This window comes from Mustela erminea, chromosome 16, assembly GCF_009829155.1.
Source record: "Mustela erminea isolate mMusErm1 chromosome 16, mMusErm1.Pri, whole genome shotgun sequence".
In the NCBI taxonomy this organism is placed as follows: Eukaryota; Metazoa; Chordata; class Mammalia; order Carnivora; family Mustelidae; genus Mustela; species Mustela erminea.
This window is the reverse complement of record NC_045629.1, coordinates 32406236-32429480: the sequence shown is the minus strand read 5'-3', so window position 1 is coordinate 32429480 and position 23245 is coordinate 32406236. Positions and strand designations below refer to the sequence as shown.

The window sequence follows — 23245 nt, the reverse complement described above, 5'->3', positions numbered from 1 at the left end:
TTTATGATGACATTATCTTCTTTTGGAAAGAGTTTGTTTCGGACTGGTAGCTAGGTTCACTGGCTAACCAGATCACACTAAACTATTCACACACACTATTTTTAAGAATTGAATTGACATTAGCACAGGCCTATTTAATTCACCTTTTTCCCTATGCTGCACCCTTTCAAAGTCCTAAACCAAAACATGATGATTAACCAGGATTCTCCTTCATTTTTCCCCTACACCTTATAACACGGTCACAAATATTCCTCACACTTCTGTCTCTCATCTGCCTTTTGCAGAATTCATTAATCCCTAGATGGCCTGTAGCCCTAAATATTGCAACTGTTTCTCTGGCCTTGCCTTTTTCACCCAAATCCTAGACCCTTAATTTTTCTCTGCTTTTTTATCTCTCTGGAGCTTTGAAGAATTAAAAAAAAAATCTGTTTTTTCTAAGATGTCATAGTTGGAAATTTAGTTTAATTAATTTATCTCTCATAAGGAAGTGAAAATTCTGAAGTCCATTTTTGTTTATTCAATTATTTTTTTAAATGCCCATTTTATTTATAATAACACATTATTTGGTGTGCTTTTCATGCTACCAATTATGATCATAGTATTTCTATTTTATAAGTATAATAATTTTACTATAGAAAGTAAGCTCCAAAAAAAGCATGGAATTTTATTCAATGATGTTTAACCTTGAACAGTGCCTAGAACTTAGTAGGCTCTCAATATTTTTGCAATTAAATGAATGAAAGGAATGGAGTCAGATCTTTAGCCCTCAAGTGGATGATCATGAATTCTTTGTTTATTTACTATAGGACGTCTGGTTATCACTTTTCTGAATATATAACTGGATGTAGCTTGAAGACAATGGTGTGAGGAATATTTACATGATAGATGATAAAGAACAAGCTTGCTTTATTTTGTTTGGACCTCTGGGTGCTCTTTTCAGTGTATGATTCAAGTAGCTTGCCTTATCATGAGAATTCACATAGGCAGTAAATCTATGAAAGGTGAATCCATGCTATAAACAGACTACTACTACTATAAATATTTAGTTCAAGTCTAAATAAATCTATCTAGTGATAGTGTGGTTCTGGTGTTTATTATCCATTCTTTTTCACTAGGATACTAATGACTTGCTTAGCTAGGATTGACTTAATGTCTCAAGTCGGCTTTAGTGTGGATCTTCACTCATTGCTTTGATCTGGGCCTTTGACTCACATACTAGCCTCAGCATTTTATCTTTGTCTGGATACATCTGGTTCATTCCAGCAGGCAGGTACCTTGCTGATAAGCTAAAACAGAAATTCTTTTCTTTGTTTAAAATTGCTTCAAAGTTAAAAGCCCTGCCAATACATAGCTCAATGTTTATATATATATATATATATATTTTTTTTTTTTTAAAGAATTTATTTATTTATTTATTTGACAGACAGAGATCACAAGTAGGCAGAGAGGCAGGCAGAGAGAGAGGAGAAAGCAGGCTCCCTGCCGAGCAGAGAGCCCAATGCAGGGCTTGATTCCAGGACCCTGGGATCATGACCTGTGCGGAAGGCAGAGGCTTTAACCCCACTGAGCCACCTAGGCGCCCCTCAATGTGTTTATATATATATATACATATATATATATTTTTTTTTTTTTTTAAGATTTTATTTATTTATTTGACAGAGATCATAAACAGGCAGAGAGGCAAGCAGAGAGACAGAGAGGAGGAAGTAGGCTCCCTGCCGAGCAGAGAGCCTGATGTGGGACTCCATCTCAGGACCTGGGATCATGCATGACCTGTGCTGAAGGCAGAGGCTTTAACCCACTGAGCCACCCAGGCGCCCCTCAATGTTTGTATTTTGACTCTGCGGCTATGCCCATGAACAATCAGGGACTGCTGATAACTCATACCACTCTCCTTTACCAGTCCCTCTGATTACAAGGGATCACCTCAAGTGGGGTAGTTTGAGAGTCCTTTACAGATTTAGGCAGAACTCCTAATTTTTGAAAAAATTTTTTTGAGGACAAAATGATACCATCATTCATTTTTATTAAGTGTTTTGGATAAGAAAATATCACATTCTTGGGGTACCAATGTGGCTCAGTCAGTTAAGCAACCAGCTCTGTTTGGGCTCAAGTCAGGATTTCACAGTTGTGGGTTTGAGCCTGGGTCAGGCTATGTACTCAGGGTGGAGTCTGCTTCAGATTCTCTCTCCCACTCCCTCCCACTTTCTCTCTCTCTCTCAAATAAAGAAAATCTTAAAAAAAGAAAATAATACATTCTCTAATCAAAAGTCCCTTTTTCTTCATAGCTGTTTCTTCTATCCGAGTATAATGTCCTTCCTCCAGTTATATTCTCCTGGGCCTAGGACTGGGTTAGTTACTTAACTGAGGAAATTTTCTAGTCACTGTTTCATTCCCACTTTGATTATCCATGCATGAGTAATGTAAGGTGATACTTGGACTCACAGTGTATGTTTCCATATTTTGACCCACCTTGGACCCTAACAATATAAATGCAATCATTGTGGCTCACCTCTGACATTGGTAACCTAAGCCCAGGAGGCCAGCAGGTCTACCTGTTAATGAGCAAACTGATCATGGGAAAATATTCCATTGTTGTGAAGAGAGCCAACCTGTGTAAAAATATTTACAACCTCACAGTCAGGACTGATGGCAATATAAAAAACCACTAGGAAAAGTTATGGCAGCAAGAAGTTATTCTGAGGAGCAACACCTACATTTGAAGTAGTTTTATAACTGCTCCCTCTAGTCAAAGACTTGGGCTCTGATGTACCATAGGAGCCTGTATGCCTCATCTCATGACTTTTACCTCTCCTGATTTGGGGGCAGAAATGAATATCTCTGTTTAGTCACATGGTGATGTCAGTATCATCTGACCTTTGGCCAAGGCCTCTGCACATATGTGATGTAAAGGGAGCAATGTAAGATAATAATCCCAAGTCCGGGCTAGAGAACAAGGCCACGTCCAAACCTTGCCTCTCCTCATTCAAGTCCTGGGAGCAAGTTACCTAACCTTCTCATTGGTAAAATGGATGTAATAATAGTACTTAACTCTTGGAGGTATTGAGAGAATTAAATGAAATAATCCGTAAAAAGCACTTGGCATGGTGGCTGGCCTACAACGACCTCTCAGGTCGTATACATTAGAATTATTTCTATAGAAAATCCTTCTCTTTATAAAACTGAAGATTTATTTTAAAGGGCTTAAACTCAAAATTGTTGTATTAACTAAGAACCTGCTCAATTTGGACTTAAGTTTTTTTTTTTTTTTTTTTAGATGAAAATCTTTGTTGTGCCAAAGCCACATCATGTTCTAGTGCTACTTTTTATCCATCCCATGAATACAGTTTCTGTGCTCTGCTGTAATAGACTGACCGTATTGTCTGCCTACTCTGCCTGCCTGGGATATGTGAACTATGCCAAGCCTCCCTTACCTATGAATACTTCCTCACACTGCTTCCCTGCATTTCTCTCCCACAACATATTTGAGGCAGTTATCACAATACTCATGGACATTTTCCTTTCTTTCTTCTCTTTCAATAAGAATTCTTAATTGTGCAGACTCAGGATTGAGAGTGACTAAGATGCCTAAACACACACACACACACACACACACACACACTCTCTCTCTCTCTCTCTCTCTCTTTCTCTCTCATTCACGCTAATATAATTTAGTTTGGTATAGGATTCAATTCATGGAGTCTTTTCCAAAGCATTAAAGACTAAGCACTTCTTAAAAATGTAAGATTGACCGAAAATTTTTTTGAAGGTTCAAATAGTGCTCTCGTTGATCTTTAAAAAAAAATTTTTGGAGACTAAGGAAACATTATGTGGGGGTTTCTTTTGTCCCAATGGATGATTCATTGCCCAGTCCTGATACTGCTTTTCCCCATTGGGTCTCTGTGAGAGTCACATGCTTTGGACATCTTTGAAAAGAATCTTCTGAGCCTTCAGCATCTGAGTCTCCTGAATCTCATCTAGAACTGGGTTGAATTCTCCTCCATCACAATGAGCAACAAATTCTTGGGCACCTGGAAACTTGTCTCCAGTGAGCATTTTGATGATTACATGAAAGCTCTGGGTAAGAAATGTTTCTTGTAGCTCTGGTTGAGAAGATCCTTTTTTGAGAAAGCTGCATGCCTATTTCCTTCTAACTCCTTTTCCAGGACTCTGGGGAGGTTTGCACAGGCTGAATTATAATCCTTTCCTGAAATTAATCTCTTTGGTCATTCAATAATTTACTGCATTGCATTTGTGGAAATTGTAATAGATTTTAACCTAAGAGCTGCTTAATTTTGTGGAGTTCCCACTGATTTCAAAGGTAGTTTTGTATCAGTAGGGCTTTGCTTTCAGAGAAAAGAAATCCTAAAGGCTTAGGCAACCCATCCTCTGGTTCCTTTTATAACAGCTGAAATGCTTATAAGATAAGGAACTGAAGTTAATAGAAAACCTCAATTTAAAATTTTGGTGTTTAGCTAAACCAGACATTTACACTAATTTCTGTTAGGCTAACATCAGAATATCCTGTATTTGAAGCGATGGATGAAGATGGAAAATCCAGTCCTTAGTTTTATCAACTTTATTTTATACTATTTCTAGGAATGTTCCATGATATGAGCACAACAGGTATGAATTGTTTTTGGAAATTTCCAGAGCTATATAAATATAATCGAAAGTGGTGTCAATGACCCAGGTTTCTATGCTTGACAAAGGGCCTGTAATTTTACTTACCTGCATAGAAAGCTTATGAGAAGAGTTGTATTCTTAGGTAAAATGAGCAAAATCATGTTACGTTGCCTAGAAAACTATGAGAACTTATGGGGACAGATCGTACCATGAGATTGGTTGGACTTAAAGATTTGACTTTACAGCTGAGGAAGAAGAAAAATACAAGAGCATCAATGACAGACTCCCTAATTCTGTCATTTTCAAATTTAGAATGCATAAGATCACCTCAGGGTTCGATATAGTGTAGGTTCTCAGGCTCTACTGCGGAGATTATATAGAATATATATTTTCATATATTTATATGAAACTAGTTTTCCCTTCATTTATTGCTCTCATTTGACATTTCTCCTTTTCCATGTATTTAGTCTTAGTAATTTCTCCTTTTCCATGTATATAGTCTTAGTAATAGTAGTAATAAAACTTGAGAGTTTAATTTTGTGTTTTTTTCCAAACAAGGAAAATTTTTAAAAATTAGTTTATTTGCGATTACATGTAATGATAGAGATCTTGAAAGGAGATGGATAGATTTTTCCCACCAGTTAATTTAGGGGCCACAATAAAATTGCAGAAATAGGATTCTATTAAGGATGTGGGGAGAGTTCTTTTCTATATCCACAATATATTACTGAAGAGAAAAAAAATCAAAGAACAGTGTGTATCTGTCATAGTTGCATTTTAAAAACATCCATAGTATTTATATGTAAAAAACTAAAATTTCTGGAATGATTCATACAAAACACTGGTGATTTTCAAAGACTGTGGGATTAGATGTAAAAGGGGTTAACTTGCACTATTTAAGTTAAACATGTTTATCTTTAAAATCTGCAGATATTATTCTTATAATGATAAACTTGAAATATTTAAGTCGATGGACACGCATTTCCGTTAGATGGTGAAACATGGGAGGAGATCCTCAGTAGTCAGTGATACTACGCACCATCTCCACACCAGATGAACAAGTGAGGATAGAAAGTGGCCATGTGTAGTCTCTACAGATACATCTCCTTGTCAACATAATTCTAACATTCTCTTCATTTTCAGGTGTGGGGTTAACCACCAGAAAACTGGGAAATTTGGCCAAACCCCGTGTGATCATCAGCAAGAAAGGGGATATTATAACTATAAGGACTGAGAGTACATTTAAAAATACAGAGATCTCCTTTAAGTTAGGTCAGGAATTTGAAGAAACCACAGCTGACAACAGGAAAACAAAGGTAAATTTTAATATTTCTCTTCAAAGCTAGCTCATTCTCCAGCTTGAGAAGATACTTCCTGTTAGTATTCAAAAGGGTAGACTATGCCATTCTATTGAAAATTGGGGCACCTGGGTGGCTCTGTTAGTTAAGCATCTGCTTTTGGCTCATGCCATGATCCAGGGTCCTGGGTTTGAGCCCTGCATCGGGCTCCCTGCTCAGTGGGGAACCTGCTCCTCCCTCTGCCTGACGCTCCCACTGCTTGAGTTCACGCATGTGCGTGCTCTCTCTGTGAAATACATAAAATCTTTATTAAAAAAAAAAATGAATGTGCCTTGGGGGCACCTTGCTTGATCTCAGGACTGGGAATTTGAGCCTCACATTGGGTGTGGAGCCTCCTCTAAAAAAATAAATTAAATTAAATTGAATAGAAAATGAATGTTCTTCATGAGACGTCTATTATGAAAACAGTTCGATACCAAACGAACTGCTTCTTTAATCAACTACGGTCCAAGCAACTCGATTATGTGAGCTTGTCATTGCAGAGCGTCGTGACCTTGTCAAGAGGTTCGTTGAATCAAGTGCAGAAATGGGATGGCAAAGAGACAACAATAAAAAGAAAGCTGGTGGATGGGAAAATGGTAGTGGTAAGATTATTTTTGCTTCTAAATACAAAAATAATGGTATTTAAATAGGGAAATTGGTTACATTGTTTTCAAAGTATTCTTTTTTCTTTGCAATACCCATGAAAAAGAATGGCTAAGAATAAAGTCAGAGCTAGTGGTTAGGCAATATTTCAGTCCCGAAGACTCCTCTATAGCACTTCAAGTATAGATCCAAGATTTTAGAAACAACAAAGCTCATGTGTTATTTTAGGAGTAACAACACCAAAAAAAAAATAACAGTAAGTCAAAGAAAGAATGGCTGAATCTCCCTATTTTGGACTCACAAAGAGAAAAGCAAGTCCAAGTTATAAATGCAAAACAAACCTGCCTAACGGCTCAATTACATAATATTTGTAGGTATCTGAGTGTTTTGCTTCCAAGAATTCAGAGTAACTTGGACTTCACCGTGTCAGTGATTTAAGCTCAGCTCATGGGAGACCTTTTAGTCAGCAGATCAAGGGTGATGTCCAGGGTTACTTGTGATGACATCTAGTAATTTTCTTGTTTTAGCTTCTGTGCTTACTAATACATACACTGAACATAGACTCATGTCATTTTAAATGTTCTTTCTTCCCTTTAGTTTAGAGGTTCTTATCCCTAGCTACAAAGTAGATTTGCATGGGGAGTTAACACCAGTATGGGGCTCTCAACACAGATTAATTAAATGCAAATCTCTTGGGATAGAAGGAACCATCAGTATCTTTAAATGTTTCTCAGATGATGCAAATACGCATATAGTTTTGAAATCCACTTTTAGTGAATTTAAATGCACGCAAATTATGCATTAAAACTTGTCACTTTAAGAAAATTCTTCCACATAGTAACATAGAATGATGTCAAAACTGCTTCTCCTGTTTTGATGGTCATAATTCCAAATTGCCAGAGACTTGACATACTGATGTTCTACTCCTTTCTAAGTTTAATCTTATGAGCTTGTTTTTATCTTCTGTTGCTATGTGCAAATTTGTTGTTCCCTAGTTTGAGTTTTAGATACTCAATGAATCTTTCTCTTTTCTCAAGGAATGTAAAATGAAGGGCGTGGTCTGCACCAGAATTTATGAGAAGGTCTGAGAAAATCATTTCCTCCTTGAAGTGATATTTGATCATTTTATGTTGGAAATCAACGGTTTTCATTGGCAAGGCCCCAACTGCTCTGCAGTATGTTTCTCTGCTTTTGCTTTTGTCTTAATAGATGAGATAGGTAAAGGCCTAAAGTGAGGATTAATCTAAAATTCAGTGTTGTTTAAACATTTTCAATTTGTATGCATTTCCTTACTGTATTAAAGTATGTATATTGGCCACAACTAAATAGTTGATAATGTCATTTAATTAGCTGTGAAATTCTAACTTATGTTGTACTTTGTATACCGAAAGGATAGTAAAGCAAGTAACGTAAAAGGAAGTCAATGGGGAGGAAGATGGGAAGTGAGAGAAACTACAAGAAGGGATTGTTTTAGATCAAAGTTCTAGTTCAGGCATAGGGCAGCCTCCACTCCCTATGGACAGTGAAATGCACAGATATTAAGGGTAGAGTTCAATCTATTGTGACAAATGCACGCGCCCATATAACTCACATCCTGATCCAGATAATGATACATTTCCTTACTCCCAGAAAGTTTTCTCAGGCTTCTTACTAGTCAGTTTCTGTCCTCTCCCACCGCCACCAGAAGCAAGTAGTCATTTGGCTTCTATCATTTGAGTTTTCCATTATACTTTTCTTTAATGTGTGGGTTTTTATACAAAGAAAGGTTATTTTTAATTCAAAAAAGTATGCATTTTTTAAGTGAAAAGATAACCAGGAAATTTTTTAGACCCTGAAAGAGGAAGTCAACTGCTCCCAGGTCACACAGTATGAGCCATCACTTGTACATGCAAACATATCGTATTCGTCTGCAACCATAGAGCTCATATTGTTTTATCTTCTGCTTTTTGAGAGTTTAACAAAGATTATTTCACATTTCAACAGGTGCTATACCATAATTTACTATGATTCTATAATGTAATGGTTTTATTTTTAAGTTAACCCAGTTTGGAGTTATCACATTATTTTGCAAAAATTACCTTTATGCATGTATCTGATTGTGCTGGATACTTTTTCTAGGAGAGGGATTAGTAAGTTAAACAATATGGAAAACCCAATGTACATTTCTGTATTGCTTTCCTGAGTGTTGTTAGTGATGAGGGACCAGCAGTATACCTGTGAAGGGCAATGTACAAACACAGGTCCTATACCGATGCTAACAGCTACTGTATGTTTTATGTGTGCCAAGCTCATTGACTCTCTACCAGACAATTTATGTGCCGTGTTGCCATATTTAATGTAATTTCACATAACAACCCTATTAGGTAGATACTATTATTATCTCCAGTTTATAAAAGAAGAAAGAGTGTAGAGTAACTTGTGCAAAGCCCCAAAGTGGTAGAGAATGAAGAAAGGTCATTTGCTAAACCTTTGCTCTATTTTGTCTCCTTGGCCACACCTGGCTGTTAGAAACTTGTCTGTTTCTCATAAAATCTCTAAAAGTGCACCATTAGACATTATTTTTTGCCAGTTCTTGAATTTCATATAAATGGAGTCATACATTATGTATTCTTTCTGTTTGCCTTTTTAAACTCAGAGTAGTGTTTCTGAAATTCATCCGTATTGTTGCACTCAGCAGCGGTTTGCTCTTTGATTGCTACGTAGTGTTCTGTTGCGTGAATATAACCCCGTTTGCTCCTCCATTCTTCTCTTAAGACAGTTGGGCTGTTTCCAGGTTTTGGCCAAACATATTTTGATGAATAAAGCTGCTGTAAACATTCTCATACAAGGTTGTTGGAGGACATAGGAGTTCCTACCTTTTGGGTCAATAACTGGGCATTGAATTACTGGGTCTAGTTGATTTTTGACAGGCAGGAATAGAGACTACTGTGCCCAAGTAATAATGAAACTCTTTCAGATGTATGTTGGAGCAAATGACAAATGTGCTGGTGTTTTAGGGGCCAGGATTTTCACTGTGGAAGAGGAACATGCAACTATGGAATGAGGGAGGCAAGAATGAATTGTGTGAGAGTGGATTGAGATAGATGTAAATTTGTGGTTTCTAAGGCATGTGTATATATATGTGCACATGTGTATGTAATTGTACATGCATGTCTGCAAATGCATTTATGAGGTATATGTATACATGTACTTATGTGTATGTGTATATACACCCAAGTATTTCCCAGATCTATCTGCCCAAAGAGCTTAGAAGCAATGACACTTCAGTAGGAATGAATCCACCCGCTTCCCAGACTTTGGGGTCCAATGTCATTACCCACTAAAAGGACTGAGAGTTCCTTGGAGAAACAACTAATTCTAATGTGGGGTTAGGGTAGTTACAAGATGAGCCTGAAATATCTTATTACATCAGAAAGGATGGAAGTGTTTTAAAAAATAATAGAAGAATACCAAAAATATGGAAGCCAGCTTGGAGGTGTTTCCCTTAGTTAAAACTGCAACAGTTTGAAAAAGTAAAATAATTGAGAAAAAAAATCATAACTTATAAACCATGGAAGGAAAAATAAGGATCCATGAAACCATAACGATAATAGGGAGAAAGAGAAGAGTCTTCCTTATAGCAGAATGCTGTGGGCTGACCAGCACATGTGGAAGGAGTGCTAGAAATGGAAAGTCATAATTTTCCAACTATCACAGTAAATATTGGCTCATGCAAGAATTGCCAGTAGATGCTAAATCTGGAGGGAAATTTAGATTAGGAGAAGGATATTACTTTGGTCTTAAAGTATCTCTCCACAGATCGCTCATTAGTTATTAGCAGAAAAAACAGTTTATGCCATGGAAAAACTAGACAACTCCTTGATTGGGGAATCACCCCTAGCATCGCCAAAGAGGGACAGAAGAACCTGTGTTTTCAATTGTGATACCCTGAGAAGGAACATCACTTATGTAGTCTTTCAGTCCAGAATCCTCATCTGTGCATATGGATTCCCCTAGTCATGGGGAGACATGAGACAAATTCCAAATGAAGAATGTTCTATTGAAAAAGAGGAGGAGAGTGGTGTTGATCAAATTTTTCAAAAATGTAATTGTCATAAGAGTCAAAGAAAGGCTCTGTGGAAATTTTCTAGATTAAGTTACATTCAAAATATGTGATGACTAAATCCAGTAAAAAACAAATTGAAATATAGATGGCAAATTAGGTTAGAAGTATACTGGGATTATACAAGAGAATATCATTATTCTTGAGAAACACACCCTGGAGTATTTGGGGGTAATAGGCCATAATATATGCAATCTACTTTAAAAAACTGAAAAAAAATGTATGTGTATTTGTCTGCGTGTATATATACTAGTGAGAGCAATTGATAAAGCAAACGCGGGTAAAACTTAATAGACAAATCTGACTAGAAGCTAATATGTCTTTTCTTCGTAAGAGTTTGGTTTTGCAACTTTTCTGCAAGTTTAAAGCTATTTCCAACCAAAAAAGAATATATTTTTTTAGCTCCACTTGGCCAAGTCCCTCTCTGCCCCTGGGTATTTGATCAACACGTGTCTGAGAGGCATCATAACCGAGGTGTGGTTTTTTTATTTATTTTTTTTGGCTCCAGCCAAATAAACCCATAAAAAAGGAGAGTTTTAAAACTGTGGTGCTATTTTTAGAGGTTGTAATAATATGACTTGCAATAAAATGTATTCCTCAATAAACATAATTGCTCTATTATACCAAAGTCATAAGCAGTTTCTGTTTTTGGAACAGGAAAAGTGGAACTGCACTGATAATGAGAAAGACAAAATGATCATTTCAGCAGGTGCTACATGTTGCTAGATTTGAAAAAGATTTTTGAACAACCAGAAGTAGGGGAGGGAGCTAGTGTTCTGCAGTATTCAGAAACAGTCTAGAATATAATTTTGATTCTCAATTCTTCTTGATAGAACAAAAAGTTCTTTTTGGGAGAACATGGGGGCTAAGAGCAATCAGATTACCTAGTTCAGATTCCAATTTGCTGCTTACTTGCTGTGTGTCATTGGGCAAGTTACTTAACTTCTCTGCCCCTCAGCTCCTTCGCTGTAAGAATAAGGATAATAATAGAACATTCTTCAAAGAGTTGTGAGGGATAGATAAATTAAAATATGTAATGTCCTTGGCATAGGAAAAGCCCTAGGGAAATGTCTTTTGTTATTATTTACCTAGTAACATATATGATGCTCAAATAGGTTACTTCGTTACACCTCAAAATGAAGAGAATTCACAAGATCTCAGAGCTGTTGATATTGATTTACAGACCATGTGGCTAAATTTATTAAAAACATTATTTATATAAGCATAAAAACAATATGGTCTTAAAGTATCTCTCCACAGATCGCTCATTAGTTATTAGCAGAAAGCATATCACTGCCTAGAAATAGCATAGTATGTAGATTTTACCAATAACACTTTTAGTTTCATGTTAACTGTAATATTTCTAATTTTTTACTAAGTTACTCTGGCTTAGCTTTTGGGAATACTTTTTCTAAACTGAGTGGTACCTCTTTAAATGTGGCTGCATGTTAGAATCATCTGGAAGTTTTAAAATACTCCAATACCAAGATTGTACCACAGACCCACTAAGTCATAGTGTATGGGTGACGGGTGAGACCCAGGTGTCGGTATTTTTCCAGGTGATTCCAATGTGTGGCCAGTTTGGGGACCACTGTGCCAAAGTCTTCCAAAGCTAGAAATTTAATGTAGGCTATTATCACATTGCCATCCACTAAAATGGAGTGAAAGGTCATCAAAGTCAGGAGTACTAAATGTCCCCAACATGACACTAAATAACAGTACGTAGTGAAAATACTATGGTAAAATCAACTCAGATGTAATCAAGTCTTTTGTTAGGAAAGCAACTGTTTACTTCTTATCTTTCTTTCCACAGAAGGCAACGCAATTGGCCATTATCCATGACATATGGAAAAGTCGAGTTTTCAAAATAGCAAAATGTGGAGCAACAGGGAAAACAAAGCTATAAAACAATGCTAAAATTGCTGCAAAAGAGAAACTATTTTTTTTTCAGCAGGATTTAGGAAAGAAGTTCAAATCTCTCAGAAAATGTAGTACGGGACTAATTTTTGAAATAGCAACTTTCATATTTTGCTGTCTATTAAAAATACCAGTGACGACATGCAAGTGTTTAGATCTGTTACCTGACTGGGATTTGGACACTATCTAAAATCCTCCCCTTAGCAACCAACTGCAATGCAACAGGTATTTTTTTTCCCCTCTTTTTTTTTTTTTTAAGATTTATTTGTTTATTTGAGAAAAAGAGCATGAGGGGCAGGGCAGAGGGAGAGGATGAGAGAGTCTTAAGCAGACTCCCTGCTGAATGCAGGGCTTGATCTCATGACCCTGAGATTGTGACCCGAATGGAAATCAAGAGTCAATGCTTAACTCAATAAGCCACCCAAGGGCCCCTAGGCAACACTTCTAATAGGTCTGCTGCTGCAAAGTGAATGTCCCAACAACACCAAAGGACTGATGCTTCTATACTTAAAGGGCTTTGAAAACTAGATATGTGAAAGTCTTAAGTTTCACACTCATTATGGCCAAATAATATTATTCTTTTGTTGGAATTTAAGATAGACAAGAATTTTTGCACAATCCTGAATTTGGCATTATAGTAGGCTTATTCTTGATTTTCTATAATTGCATTTGTTTTCAAGTTATTAATGCAATGTCAATGCATGGAAGTCACATTAAGTAAGATTAAGAGTGTAGGGGAGCCTCCTTGCCCAGTTTAGCATCTGACTCTTGATTTCGGCTCAGGTCATTATCTCAGGGTCCTGGGATGGAGCCCTATGTCAGTCTCCCAGCTTCCCTCGGAGTCTACTTATCCCTCTTCCTCCCCCTCTGCTCCTCCTCCTGCTCTCTCCTTCTCTTTCTCCCTCTAACATTAAATAAATAAATAAAACCTTAAAAAATAAGATAAATAATGTAGACGAAATTGATGATAGAGTTCAGGTTTAAAACTTCCAAAATAAATCATTGGTAGGCTTGTACTGTATTTTCTTGATGTAATTTGGCATTTGGTGAATACTTAGTGCACTTAAAGCCAGCCAAACCTAAAAATTTGGATTTTTATTAAACCTACCTATGTTATACCATATTTCATTCATCTCAATCCTGTTTTCCTCAGCTAGATGGCACTGTTTTTTTATGACTTATTTATTTGAGAGTGAGAGAGAGTGCGCATGAGCAAACGGTGATGGTGGGGGCGAGGGGGTCACAGGGAGGGGCAGGAGGAGAGAATCTCAAGCAGACTCCCCACAGAGCACAAGCAGTGTGGGTCTTAATCCCAACACCCATGAGATCATGACCTGAGATGAAACCAAGTTCCCGGCCGCCCAACTGACTTAGTCACCCAGGCACCCCTAGACTGCAATGTTAAAATCAAACACAGAGACCAGACTCGAAATTTCCCTGAGCAAACAAAACCAGTTTAGCCATATAAACAAAATTTAATTTAGTTCATTTTGCAAGACAAGGGAGGCTCACTTGACCTGGGTTGCTTTGAGCTTATGCCTGTGATGATTATAAGCAGAACTTAAATTGTACCCCCAAACTGATAAGAAATAGCCACTGAACAAGTCCATTTCATTTAAGAAGATTCTAATATTGTAACCAGTTGCTGTGAAGAGGAAACAGTTACTGCCTACAGATTATGTGAACTGCATTCTAACAACATACCTCTGAGCATCATTCCATGTTTTGGTTTAGGTGTCCCTGGTTGCAAACTGTCTTTTTGGTGTGTACACAATAAACTTCTACTAATTAATAGTTCAGTGCTTCATTGTTTTTATGTTTTTTTCTGAACTTGTGGGAGTTTGCTGTTGAAGGTGACACCAAATCTTAAAACTGCCTTGTGTCCATGAAGGCTTCCAGGAAAGTGCTAGGTCCCAGTGACTTCTAATTAATGCTTGACTGGTATGCAAGGCATCTATTGCCTATTTCATGTTTTAGAGAGGCAGTAGGAGTGTAACAGCAAGAATCCTGTAAGCAAAGTGGGAACACATGGATCTGAAGCCGGGCTTTGCCACTTGTGATGTCCTAATTTGTACAAGGGGGACAATAATGGCTACTTCACACAGTTGATGCGGGAGGAAATATTTCATGCATCTGAAAGCACTATGTAAAGTGTAATGCGTTATTTATATGTAAAATGTTATTATTATGTCTATTGTTATATCACACATATAAATCCTTCTATTCAGCATATAGGTTTTTTGTTTTGTTGTGTGTGTGTGTGTGTGTGTGTCTGTGTGTGCATGAGAAGTATCCCAAATAATGACTATATGGAAGCTTTCCTATTACTTATCAGGCTCCTAAATGGTTAGATGTTAGAAAAGAATTGAATAAAGTTGAATGTGTTACAACCTTGCATCATTCCATTAATAAAAGGAAGCAGATCCTGTAAGATGCTGTTAATTGGTGTATTATTCAGCATCTAAAGTCATGGTCTTGAATCCTGTTTGACCTTCTGTAGCTGGTTGACCTTCTGTAGTTCAGTTCCATTGCAAATCTCCAGTTTCTCCAGCTTTAATAGGAGGGACTGATCTAGATGATCTTTAAGATTTCACTTATTTGGGGGGTGCCTGGGTGGCTCAGTGGGTTAAGCCACTGCCTTCGGCTCGGGTCATGATCTCAGGGTCCTGGGATCGAGCGCTGCTTTGGGCTCAGCAGGGAGCCTGCTTCCCTTCCTCTCTCTCTGCCTGCCTCTCTGCCTACTTGTGATCTCTCTCTGTCAAATAAATAAATAAAATTAAAAAAAAAAAAAAGATTTCACTTATTTGGGGGTACCCGGGTGGCACTGTGGGTTGGGCCTCTGCCTTTGGCTCAGGTTGTGATCTCAGGATCCTGGGATTGAGCCCTGCTTTGGGCTCAGCAGGGAGCCTGCTTCCCCTTCTCTATCTGTCTGCCTTTCTGCCTACTTGTGATCTCTCTCTCTGTGAAATAAATAAATAAAATCTTAAAAAAAATTCACTTATTTCTATATTTTATATCATCGTATCTAATAGGACTGGCTCTTTAATATTGAAATAATCTTCCTATGTTTGTGAACTTTTCTATTTTAATTAGTTACCTGCTTCCCCAACTTCTAGAAGTTCCATGTGGACAGAGATACACATTTATATCTTTTCCCTTCCCCATCTCACACTGCTTCCCACCCAACATCATCTTCAAGAGACATGGATCCCATGCTAACTTCTTTGACCGACCTCCAAGGAGAAGAATTTAAGAATTCCCTCCACTATGTGCTTTGGTGAGTGCTGTGAAGTGTGTAAACCTGGTGATTCACAGACCTGTACCCCTGGGGATAAAAATATATGTTTATAAAAAATAAAAAATTAAAAAATTAAAAAAAATAAAGAATTCCCTCCACTGTATTTCCACTACAATATAACCATGTACTTAAATCTCTAATTCTGACTGAAAGCTCAAGTGAAGGAATTTGAATTTCTTAATTTAAAAAATTTCCAGCTCAAGGTGGAAGGTGATTCCTAGCAGAGTTTTATAAACATTTGCTGAGTAAATACGGGCACGAATGAGCACTACTTCACAATTCCACCATACTACCCTGCGCACGCAGCCTCCGTCCGTGCTGAGTTTGAAAACAGAGGGCTAGGTCTCACACAAGTTAGTTTCGGAGTTTCACAGACAAAGAGAAGCAATGAGATGACGTTAAAATACGCCGTCACGTCGAACTTTCTCTTCTTTCCTCTTGAAATGGTAAGGTCTGGAATGTTAAACTATAAACAGGAAATCTGTCTGCTTTTCTGTTCTCTGATAAGTCACATGCATAACCCAGGGATGACTAAAAACCCGATTTAACAGGATTCCTGTTAAATTCCTGGTTCCATAAAAAAGCTGAGGGATTTTCTTATTTAGAAATTATGAAAAATAGGTGAGTCCATGAATTAGTAATATGATTAAGATTTATTTCTGTTGTAACATGGAAAATAGATTAGATCCATGATTTTCAACTGTACACACTGTATTTACCTTGTATAAAATTCATGTTGATTTTAGATTTTTGAATTACTGATGTGGGTGTAAAAACATTTGGGTGGAGAAGACACGGGGAATAAGAAAAGCACAGAAGGAAACACTTTTGTTTCTCTGTGTATTTGTTAACTGTATTTATGACTCACTGAATCTAGAATTCCTGTAGGATTCACGAGATCCACACAGTCTTCCTGCTGCTTTCTATCCGTTTTACTGATTCAGCTGGTAGATGTGTGAGATCACTTGTAGACCATTCTACCATTAGCAAATGTCTAAATGGAAGCATCATTTCCTCCTTTCAGTCAAAACTCTGTGGTTATCAGTAGATAACCACAGTATCAATGGATGATACTGTTATCAGAATCAGTGGGTGAGCAATAAAGAGAAGGTGTTTGAAATAACTCCTCAGTAAAAACAGAACTGATTCCCAGATGAAGAGAAAGGAACATAATTCCATTCTGGTAAAGGGGGCTCTCTCCTCTCTGGAGAAAAGAGGAAGCAGGCAATATTGAATATTCAATTATTTGCGGCGTGTACTCCAGAAAGTAAAAGTATGGTGCATAAGCCACAAGAATACCAAACACTTCCACCCACCCTGCTTTCTTGATCTCAGTGAATATGGGGGGGGGGGATACTTTCTTTTCTACACAGTAATAGTTAATCACAGCACATTAGATACCACCTTGAACAAGCACTCTGCTCTGCAAATCCCAGTCTAATTCAATGGGCAGTCAGTCACTCACTCAACAAACATGAAAGATGAATAAGAAAAGGCCCAGTCTTCAAGAAGCTAATTAACTCCTCAGGGTGAAGGAAGCTAGATGGCAGGGAAAGACAGAAACACATGGAGGGAGCTTAACTGAGAACCCAAAACAGAACTGTAATGAGTGTCCTGTTCTTTGAATAAGGTTTAAGGAAGCATAAACACTGAACCTTAAGCATAAACACTGAACCTGCTATGTGATGTAATCCATTCTCCTTCCTTAAGAATTTTACCCGAAGGGGGGTGCCTGGGTGGCTCAGTGGGTTAAAGACCCTGCCTTTGCCTCAGGTCATGATCCCAGGGTCCTGGGATCCAGTTGCACATCAGGCTCTCTGCTCTGCAGGGAGCCTGGTTCCTCCTCTCGCTGCCAGCCTCTCTGCTTACCTGTGATCTCTGCTTGTCAAATAAATAAATAAAATCTTTAAAAAAAAAAAAAAGAATTTTACCCGAAGGGCTAAGGAGACCCATTAGAGGTTCTATCATTGGCATTTCAATAGCTGGGGCATTCTTAAAACCACTTGAATCTACATTTCCCTTAGGACTGCTGTGTGGCCCAGGAGGGCCTAATAAATAGAGTGAATTCCTTGCCCTGCCCTTGTGCACAGACTAGAATGTCAAGGAGTCTGCTCTCTGACCAGTCACCAGTCCTGATCAAACAGATCTGGCAAGTTCAGGGTTATATAGGTACATAGGAAATCTGCCTGTGTTGAAAGAACAGGCAGTCCCTATTTTTGGGTAAAGCGCAGACACTTAATGATACTCAGTATGGGTCTTTTCTGTTTTTACCCAACTGCATTGGTATGGGAAGCCACTTAGTTACAAATTCATAAGGACAGCAAAGTCCCTAGCCCCTGGAGTCAGATGAAACATTGAAAGGGAGAAGCCATCGCTGCTGGAAAACAGTTGTTGGCAAGCGTCCCAGATGCATTTTGGAGGGATAAGAACTCTTTAAGTTCTGTGTAGTGAAGAACAAAGAAAGCGAAAACTATAGAAATATACTTGGTGAAGACTCAGTACTTGACCTCTGAGCAATTACGGGCTAGAAGACTGAGAATTTGTTACTCTTCTTTAAAATCCTTGTAGTTGGGGGCACCTGGGTGGCTCAGTGGGTTAAAGCCTCTGCCTTTTCAGCTCAGGTCATGATCTCAGGGTCCTGGGATCTAGCCCCGCATCGGGCTCTCTGCTCAGCGGGGAGCCTGCTTCTCCCTCTCTCTCTGCCTGCATGTGATCTCCCTCTCTGTCAAATAAATAAATAAAATCTTAAAAAAAAATCCTTGTAGTTGGAAGTGATCATTCCAGAGCAATAAAAGTCTAATGTTGAACTTGAAATGGATTTGGGTGCCACTAACAACTACTCTTTTGGATATAGTTTGTATCATGACACAGATTTGCCCTTTAGCCACTGAAGAAATCTTCTTTTTTTTTTTTTTCAAGATTTTATTTATTTTGCTTGAGAGAGAGAGCACAGGAGAGCAAGCGAGTAGTGGGGAAGAGCAGAGGGAGAGGGAGAAACAGGCTCCACACCAAGCAGGGAACCTGATGTGGGGCTCAATCCCAGGACCCTGGGATCATGACCCAAGCTAAAGGCAGACACTTAACCAACTGAGGCCACTCAGGAAATCTTTTTAAAGGAAATAGGAAATAAATGATGGAACCAAACCATTGAGTATTTCGGCTTTCTTTGACTCTACATATTAATGATCTTAAAAACTCTACAATAAACAAAAGTAGAGAACTAAGTTAGAGTTCTCATTATATAGTTGAGATTCACTCAACAAAATTAGTTCTTCCCTGATTTTCTTTTTTCAGTGTAGAATTTCACAATTCTACTAAAGGATGCTCACTATTCCATTGGTATTATTGGTATATTACCCTATAATAGGACTTTGCTGTCCTTCTGAATCTGTGATTAAGCGGCTTCCCAGATCTTTGGTAATATTGGTGTATTATTCTATTGGTATAAACAGATATTTCTCTGTATTTCCTCTATAGGTAATTTTAACCAAGATTCTGCTAATGTAAGTGGAGTGACGAGGTAAGCAGCAAAGCTCTGAGAATAGTGCCTAACAAAGGTTATGCCTGTGTACCTTTCTTGCAAATCACAACAGCACATTTCCAGGAGTGATTATTTTAGTAACTAACAAGGAGTCAAGATATCTCTGTGTGTCAAGAAAGAGAAGCTCAATAGTTATACATTTGAATTGGGTCAGCAAGAGCTATATATCATAAGCCTTTTCCTTTATGGAATTCTAATGTATTTCAAGAATTTCACATCTGCTCTTTGTTTGGAGTGGCTTATTATAAAGTTATTTTCTTCCTGACTTTTCTACCCCTTTGGAGAGCCAACTTTCACAAATAGCTATAAATCAGGGGAATCAACCTCAGTAACATGGAAAATTATTCTGAACAATGCATAATATCATGGCAGGCTACCAAATGGCTGTGAAAATGCTAGAAGGAAGTCATTTGCTTCTAAATGTGAATGACAAGGATGTTAGTTTACAATGTCCAATCAAGACATGTTATACTAGGGTCCCAAGAGAATACTCTTTTTAAATACGGCTAGGGTCACAGGAGCTAATGATCTTATCAGCATTGGATCGGTTCCCAGTTGGCAGAATATGGACCACTTCTTTTACAAACTGAATTTCTCTAGTTTCTTACCATGTAAGTAGAAGATCCTGAGCAGGGCTGGCATGTTCTGAGTGGGGCCACAGTTTCTTACCGTATCTCTTCCATTAGAATTACTCCTCAAGAAATGTGGTTGGTTCAGAACAAGTCATGTTCAGATCCTTAACGGTATTAACAGAAAGATCTCTTAGCAAGTGACTATTATGCTAATTCATTTCACTGATACGTTACCAAGAGGAAGAGGCAACAGGAAAGAAGGCTCTGTCTTCATCACTCCCTTTACCTGTATCAGCTACTCCCTTCACCCCCTTCTCTGATCCACTGGTCCTCAAAGTGCAGTGGAGGGACCAGCAACATGAGCTTCCCTTGGGAGACAGAAGACATGCAGAGTCTCCTGCCACACTCGGATCTGCGCATTAAAATCTGTATTTGACAAGACTGTCCGGGTGATTCCTGTGCACATGAAAGTATATCAGGCATCCTCTTAAATCCAGACTTTGTCCTGCTGATGGGGAAACAGGACATGGATATCTTTCGATGTTTTCATGTCTATTATCTTCAATATCATCCAAAAAAATCCACAATCAAGAATGAACCCTCTTCCCCCAAGCCAAAGTAAGACAACTGAGAAAAAAACTAACATTTGTTTAACTCTTTACAATTTACAACAGGCTTTCATAATCAAATCCACTTGATACTGGCAGTATCCTTGAGAGGTCAGCAAGTGTTAGAATTCATTCTATAATTTAGACAATTATGGTTGATGGATGTAGAGCGACCTGTTCCAAATCACACATACTAGTGTTCTGACTCCAAGTCTACTGATCCTTTGCTACTGCACCAGGATGAGCGGACAGAAGATCTAAAAACAGAAACGGCAGGGGGGGAGAATAAATTCAGGACACATAATAGAAGTGGAAATCACTGGAATAATAATAGAAGTGGAAATCACACATAATAGAAGTGGAAATCACTGGAAATCGCTGGAAAAAGTTGGTGGAAAATCCATTATGTAATCCATAACCTCCTTATCTAAAATTTCATTCCTTGACCACCAGGGTATACAAACACATCGACTGTCTTTTTAAAAGATATTCAGTCCCTTCCTGATTAGGAGCTAAACATAATCATAGCGAGGAGGACAGTCTGTGCTGGGCGAGCACCCTCCGGGCCCGTGATTCTCACAAACTCTGCAGCAGGAACCAGTGGGAGGCAGCCAGCGAGTCACAGCCCCAACATAGGTCCCCCAGGAAACGTGTGGCACCCCTTTACACCTGGTCCACGTACTACTCACATCAGTCAATCAGATGTGACACGACCATTGTGGTTTTTAAAAAGATTTCTTTCCAAGCAGAAGCCACATTCGCATTACAAGTACATTTCTGCTTCTGTGTAATTTTTTCCCCCCAAAGCTTATATATTATGATTCTAAAACAGAAAAATTTCAGTTTTTTTAAAAAAAAAATTTCCTCATTAGGAAAAGATAGGCAAGTTTTTCTAAGAAAATTTCTTTGCCAAAGCCAATGCTGGTTCTGGTCCTTGATCTTGTGCTTATGGTACACGTGCTACTGTGGACAGAGCTGCCAGGAAAGTCAAATGTCTTCTCCATGGGCCACAGCGCTTGTGCCCAGGGGTTCTTTATGCATGTCTTGGGCAGATCATCCATTAAAAGGCAAAAGAATTAGAACATCTTTGGAAAAAAAAATTTCATCCCCAAATCTCTATAGGTTTTCCTTTTGAAGAGTTTCAGGGAAAAAGATGATTTGACAACTTAGGATGTTCCTGAGTAAATTTGGGAATGCAAACCTTCTTGATAACAAATTGCAAAATGTTTTCCTCTATATTTAAAGAAAGGGTCAGCACACAAAAGGGGTGGTCATGATTGCAAACCATATCTCAAGCATCTGTTCTGTAAGTGAGGGGGGATGTATTGAAAGAACGGAAGGGCTGAGGCCAGGGCGATGTGCTCAGCTCGATGGGATTTCCCGATATAGATGTGCGCCTCCCCCTGGGGATTCGAGCTGGACAAGAGCCCTGTGTTCAAGATGGAGAAAACAACCCTGCTTTAAATCCAGCAGAGCTAGGAATGGATAATTCTTCCAATTACAAAGTAAACACATCCCCAGCTAAATATGGGAGTGACAGCATGTCCATAAAATTCAAGTGAGATCTGTTTTTAGGAGTACTCAATTAAAAACTGGCAACAGCCAGGAGTTCGCAAATAAACTTAAAATTAATCGTGTTCTAGTATTTTGCTCTTTTCTTTTTAGTAATTTGTTCTATTCATTTCTGGAATACTTCATTGTAGTGGCTTCTACTTGCATATATTATCTCTTGGCCATCAAACTTTAATACCTAAATACCTATAATAAATACCTATTGGTTTATCTTTTATTTTTATTTTTATCTTTTTTAAAGATAAAAAGATATTTTTATTTTTTAATCTTTTTTGAATTCAATCAGCCAACATATAGTACATCATTCGTTTCAGATGTAGTGTTGAATAATTTATCAGTTGCGTAGAACACCCAGTGCTCATCACATCACGTTTATTTTTTAATTTTATTATTTAACTAATAAAAAGAATTAACTTTGAAGTGGTATAGGTAACAATTCTAACCATGGATACTTTTCAGAGACTCATACTGCAAACAAATATATTGGCACTTATTATTAGCCTTACGATTTATACTGAACATGCCGACATATTTTCTGTTCCAGATCTTTGTTCTCTCTGTCTGAAATTTTCTTCTCCCTCCACTTTCCAAATCTGGTGGCTTATCCTCCTGGTCTCTTCTTTAATGTTACCTTCTTAGAAAGACCTTCCTCAACTACTCTATCTAAAGGAGATGCCCCATTATTTATCAAAATACACTAATTATTTATTCTGTAAGTACTTATCATTATCTTATCGATTATTACATGCTATGTTTATTTGTTTATTCCCTGTCTCTCTTACCAGCATGCAAAAGCTTGAGGGCAGGAATCTCGTCTACTTTTATTATCCTTGTATTTCCAGCTTCTAATCTAGAACAAAGTAGGTGCTCAATAAATATATGTTTAATGAGTGATTGGACATTTGTATCTTCCTTATTTGTTTAGTCCTGATGTCAAGACTTTAAAGATTTTCTGGCTTCACTTTCTTTACTATTCAAACAGAACCCAAATTTTTCATCAAACTTTCTTTTACCTGTACATACTCATTATCATACAACATGGCTTTTACAGCCTAAGAAGCATTTC

The 23245-nt window shown here is 37.9% G+C and overlaps 1 protein-coding gene across 2 annotated transcripts; it reads left to right on the top strand.

Moving 5' to 3' along the window:
- Positions 1-3958: 3958 nt before the first annotated feature.
- Positions 3959-11059, top strand: LOC116575478 (myelin P2 protein). 2 transcript variants are annotated; one of them, XM_032316875.1, is made up of 4 exons: positions 3959-4081; positions 5770-5942; positions 6467-6562; positions 7607-11059. In XM_032316875.1, the coding sequence occupies exons 1-4, from the start codon at positions 4009-4011 to the stop codon at positions 7655-7657; spliced, it is 393 nt and encodes a 130-aa protein (XP_032172766.1). In that variant the 5' UTR covers positions 3959-4008; the 3' UTR covers positions 7658-11059. The 2 variants fall into 2 exon arrangements, with proteins under 2 accessions (XP_032172766.1, XP_032172765.1); XM_032316874.1 differs by having other exon boundaries at positions 6467-6568.
- The last annotated feature ends 12186 nt before the right edge of the window (positions 11060-23245 follow it).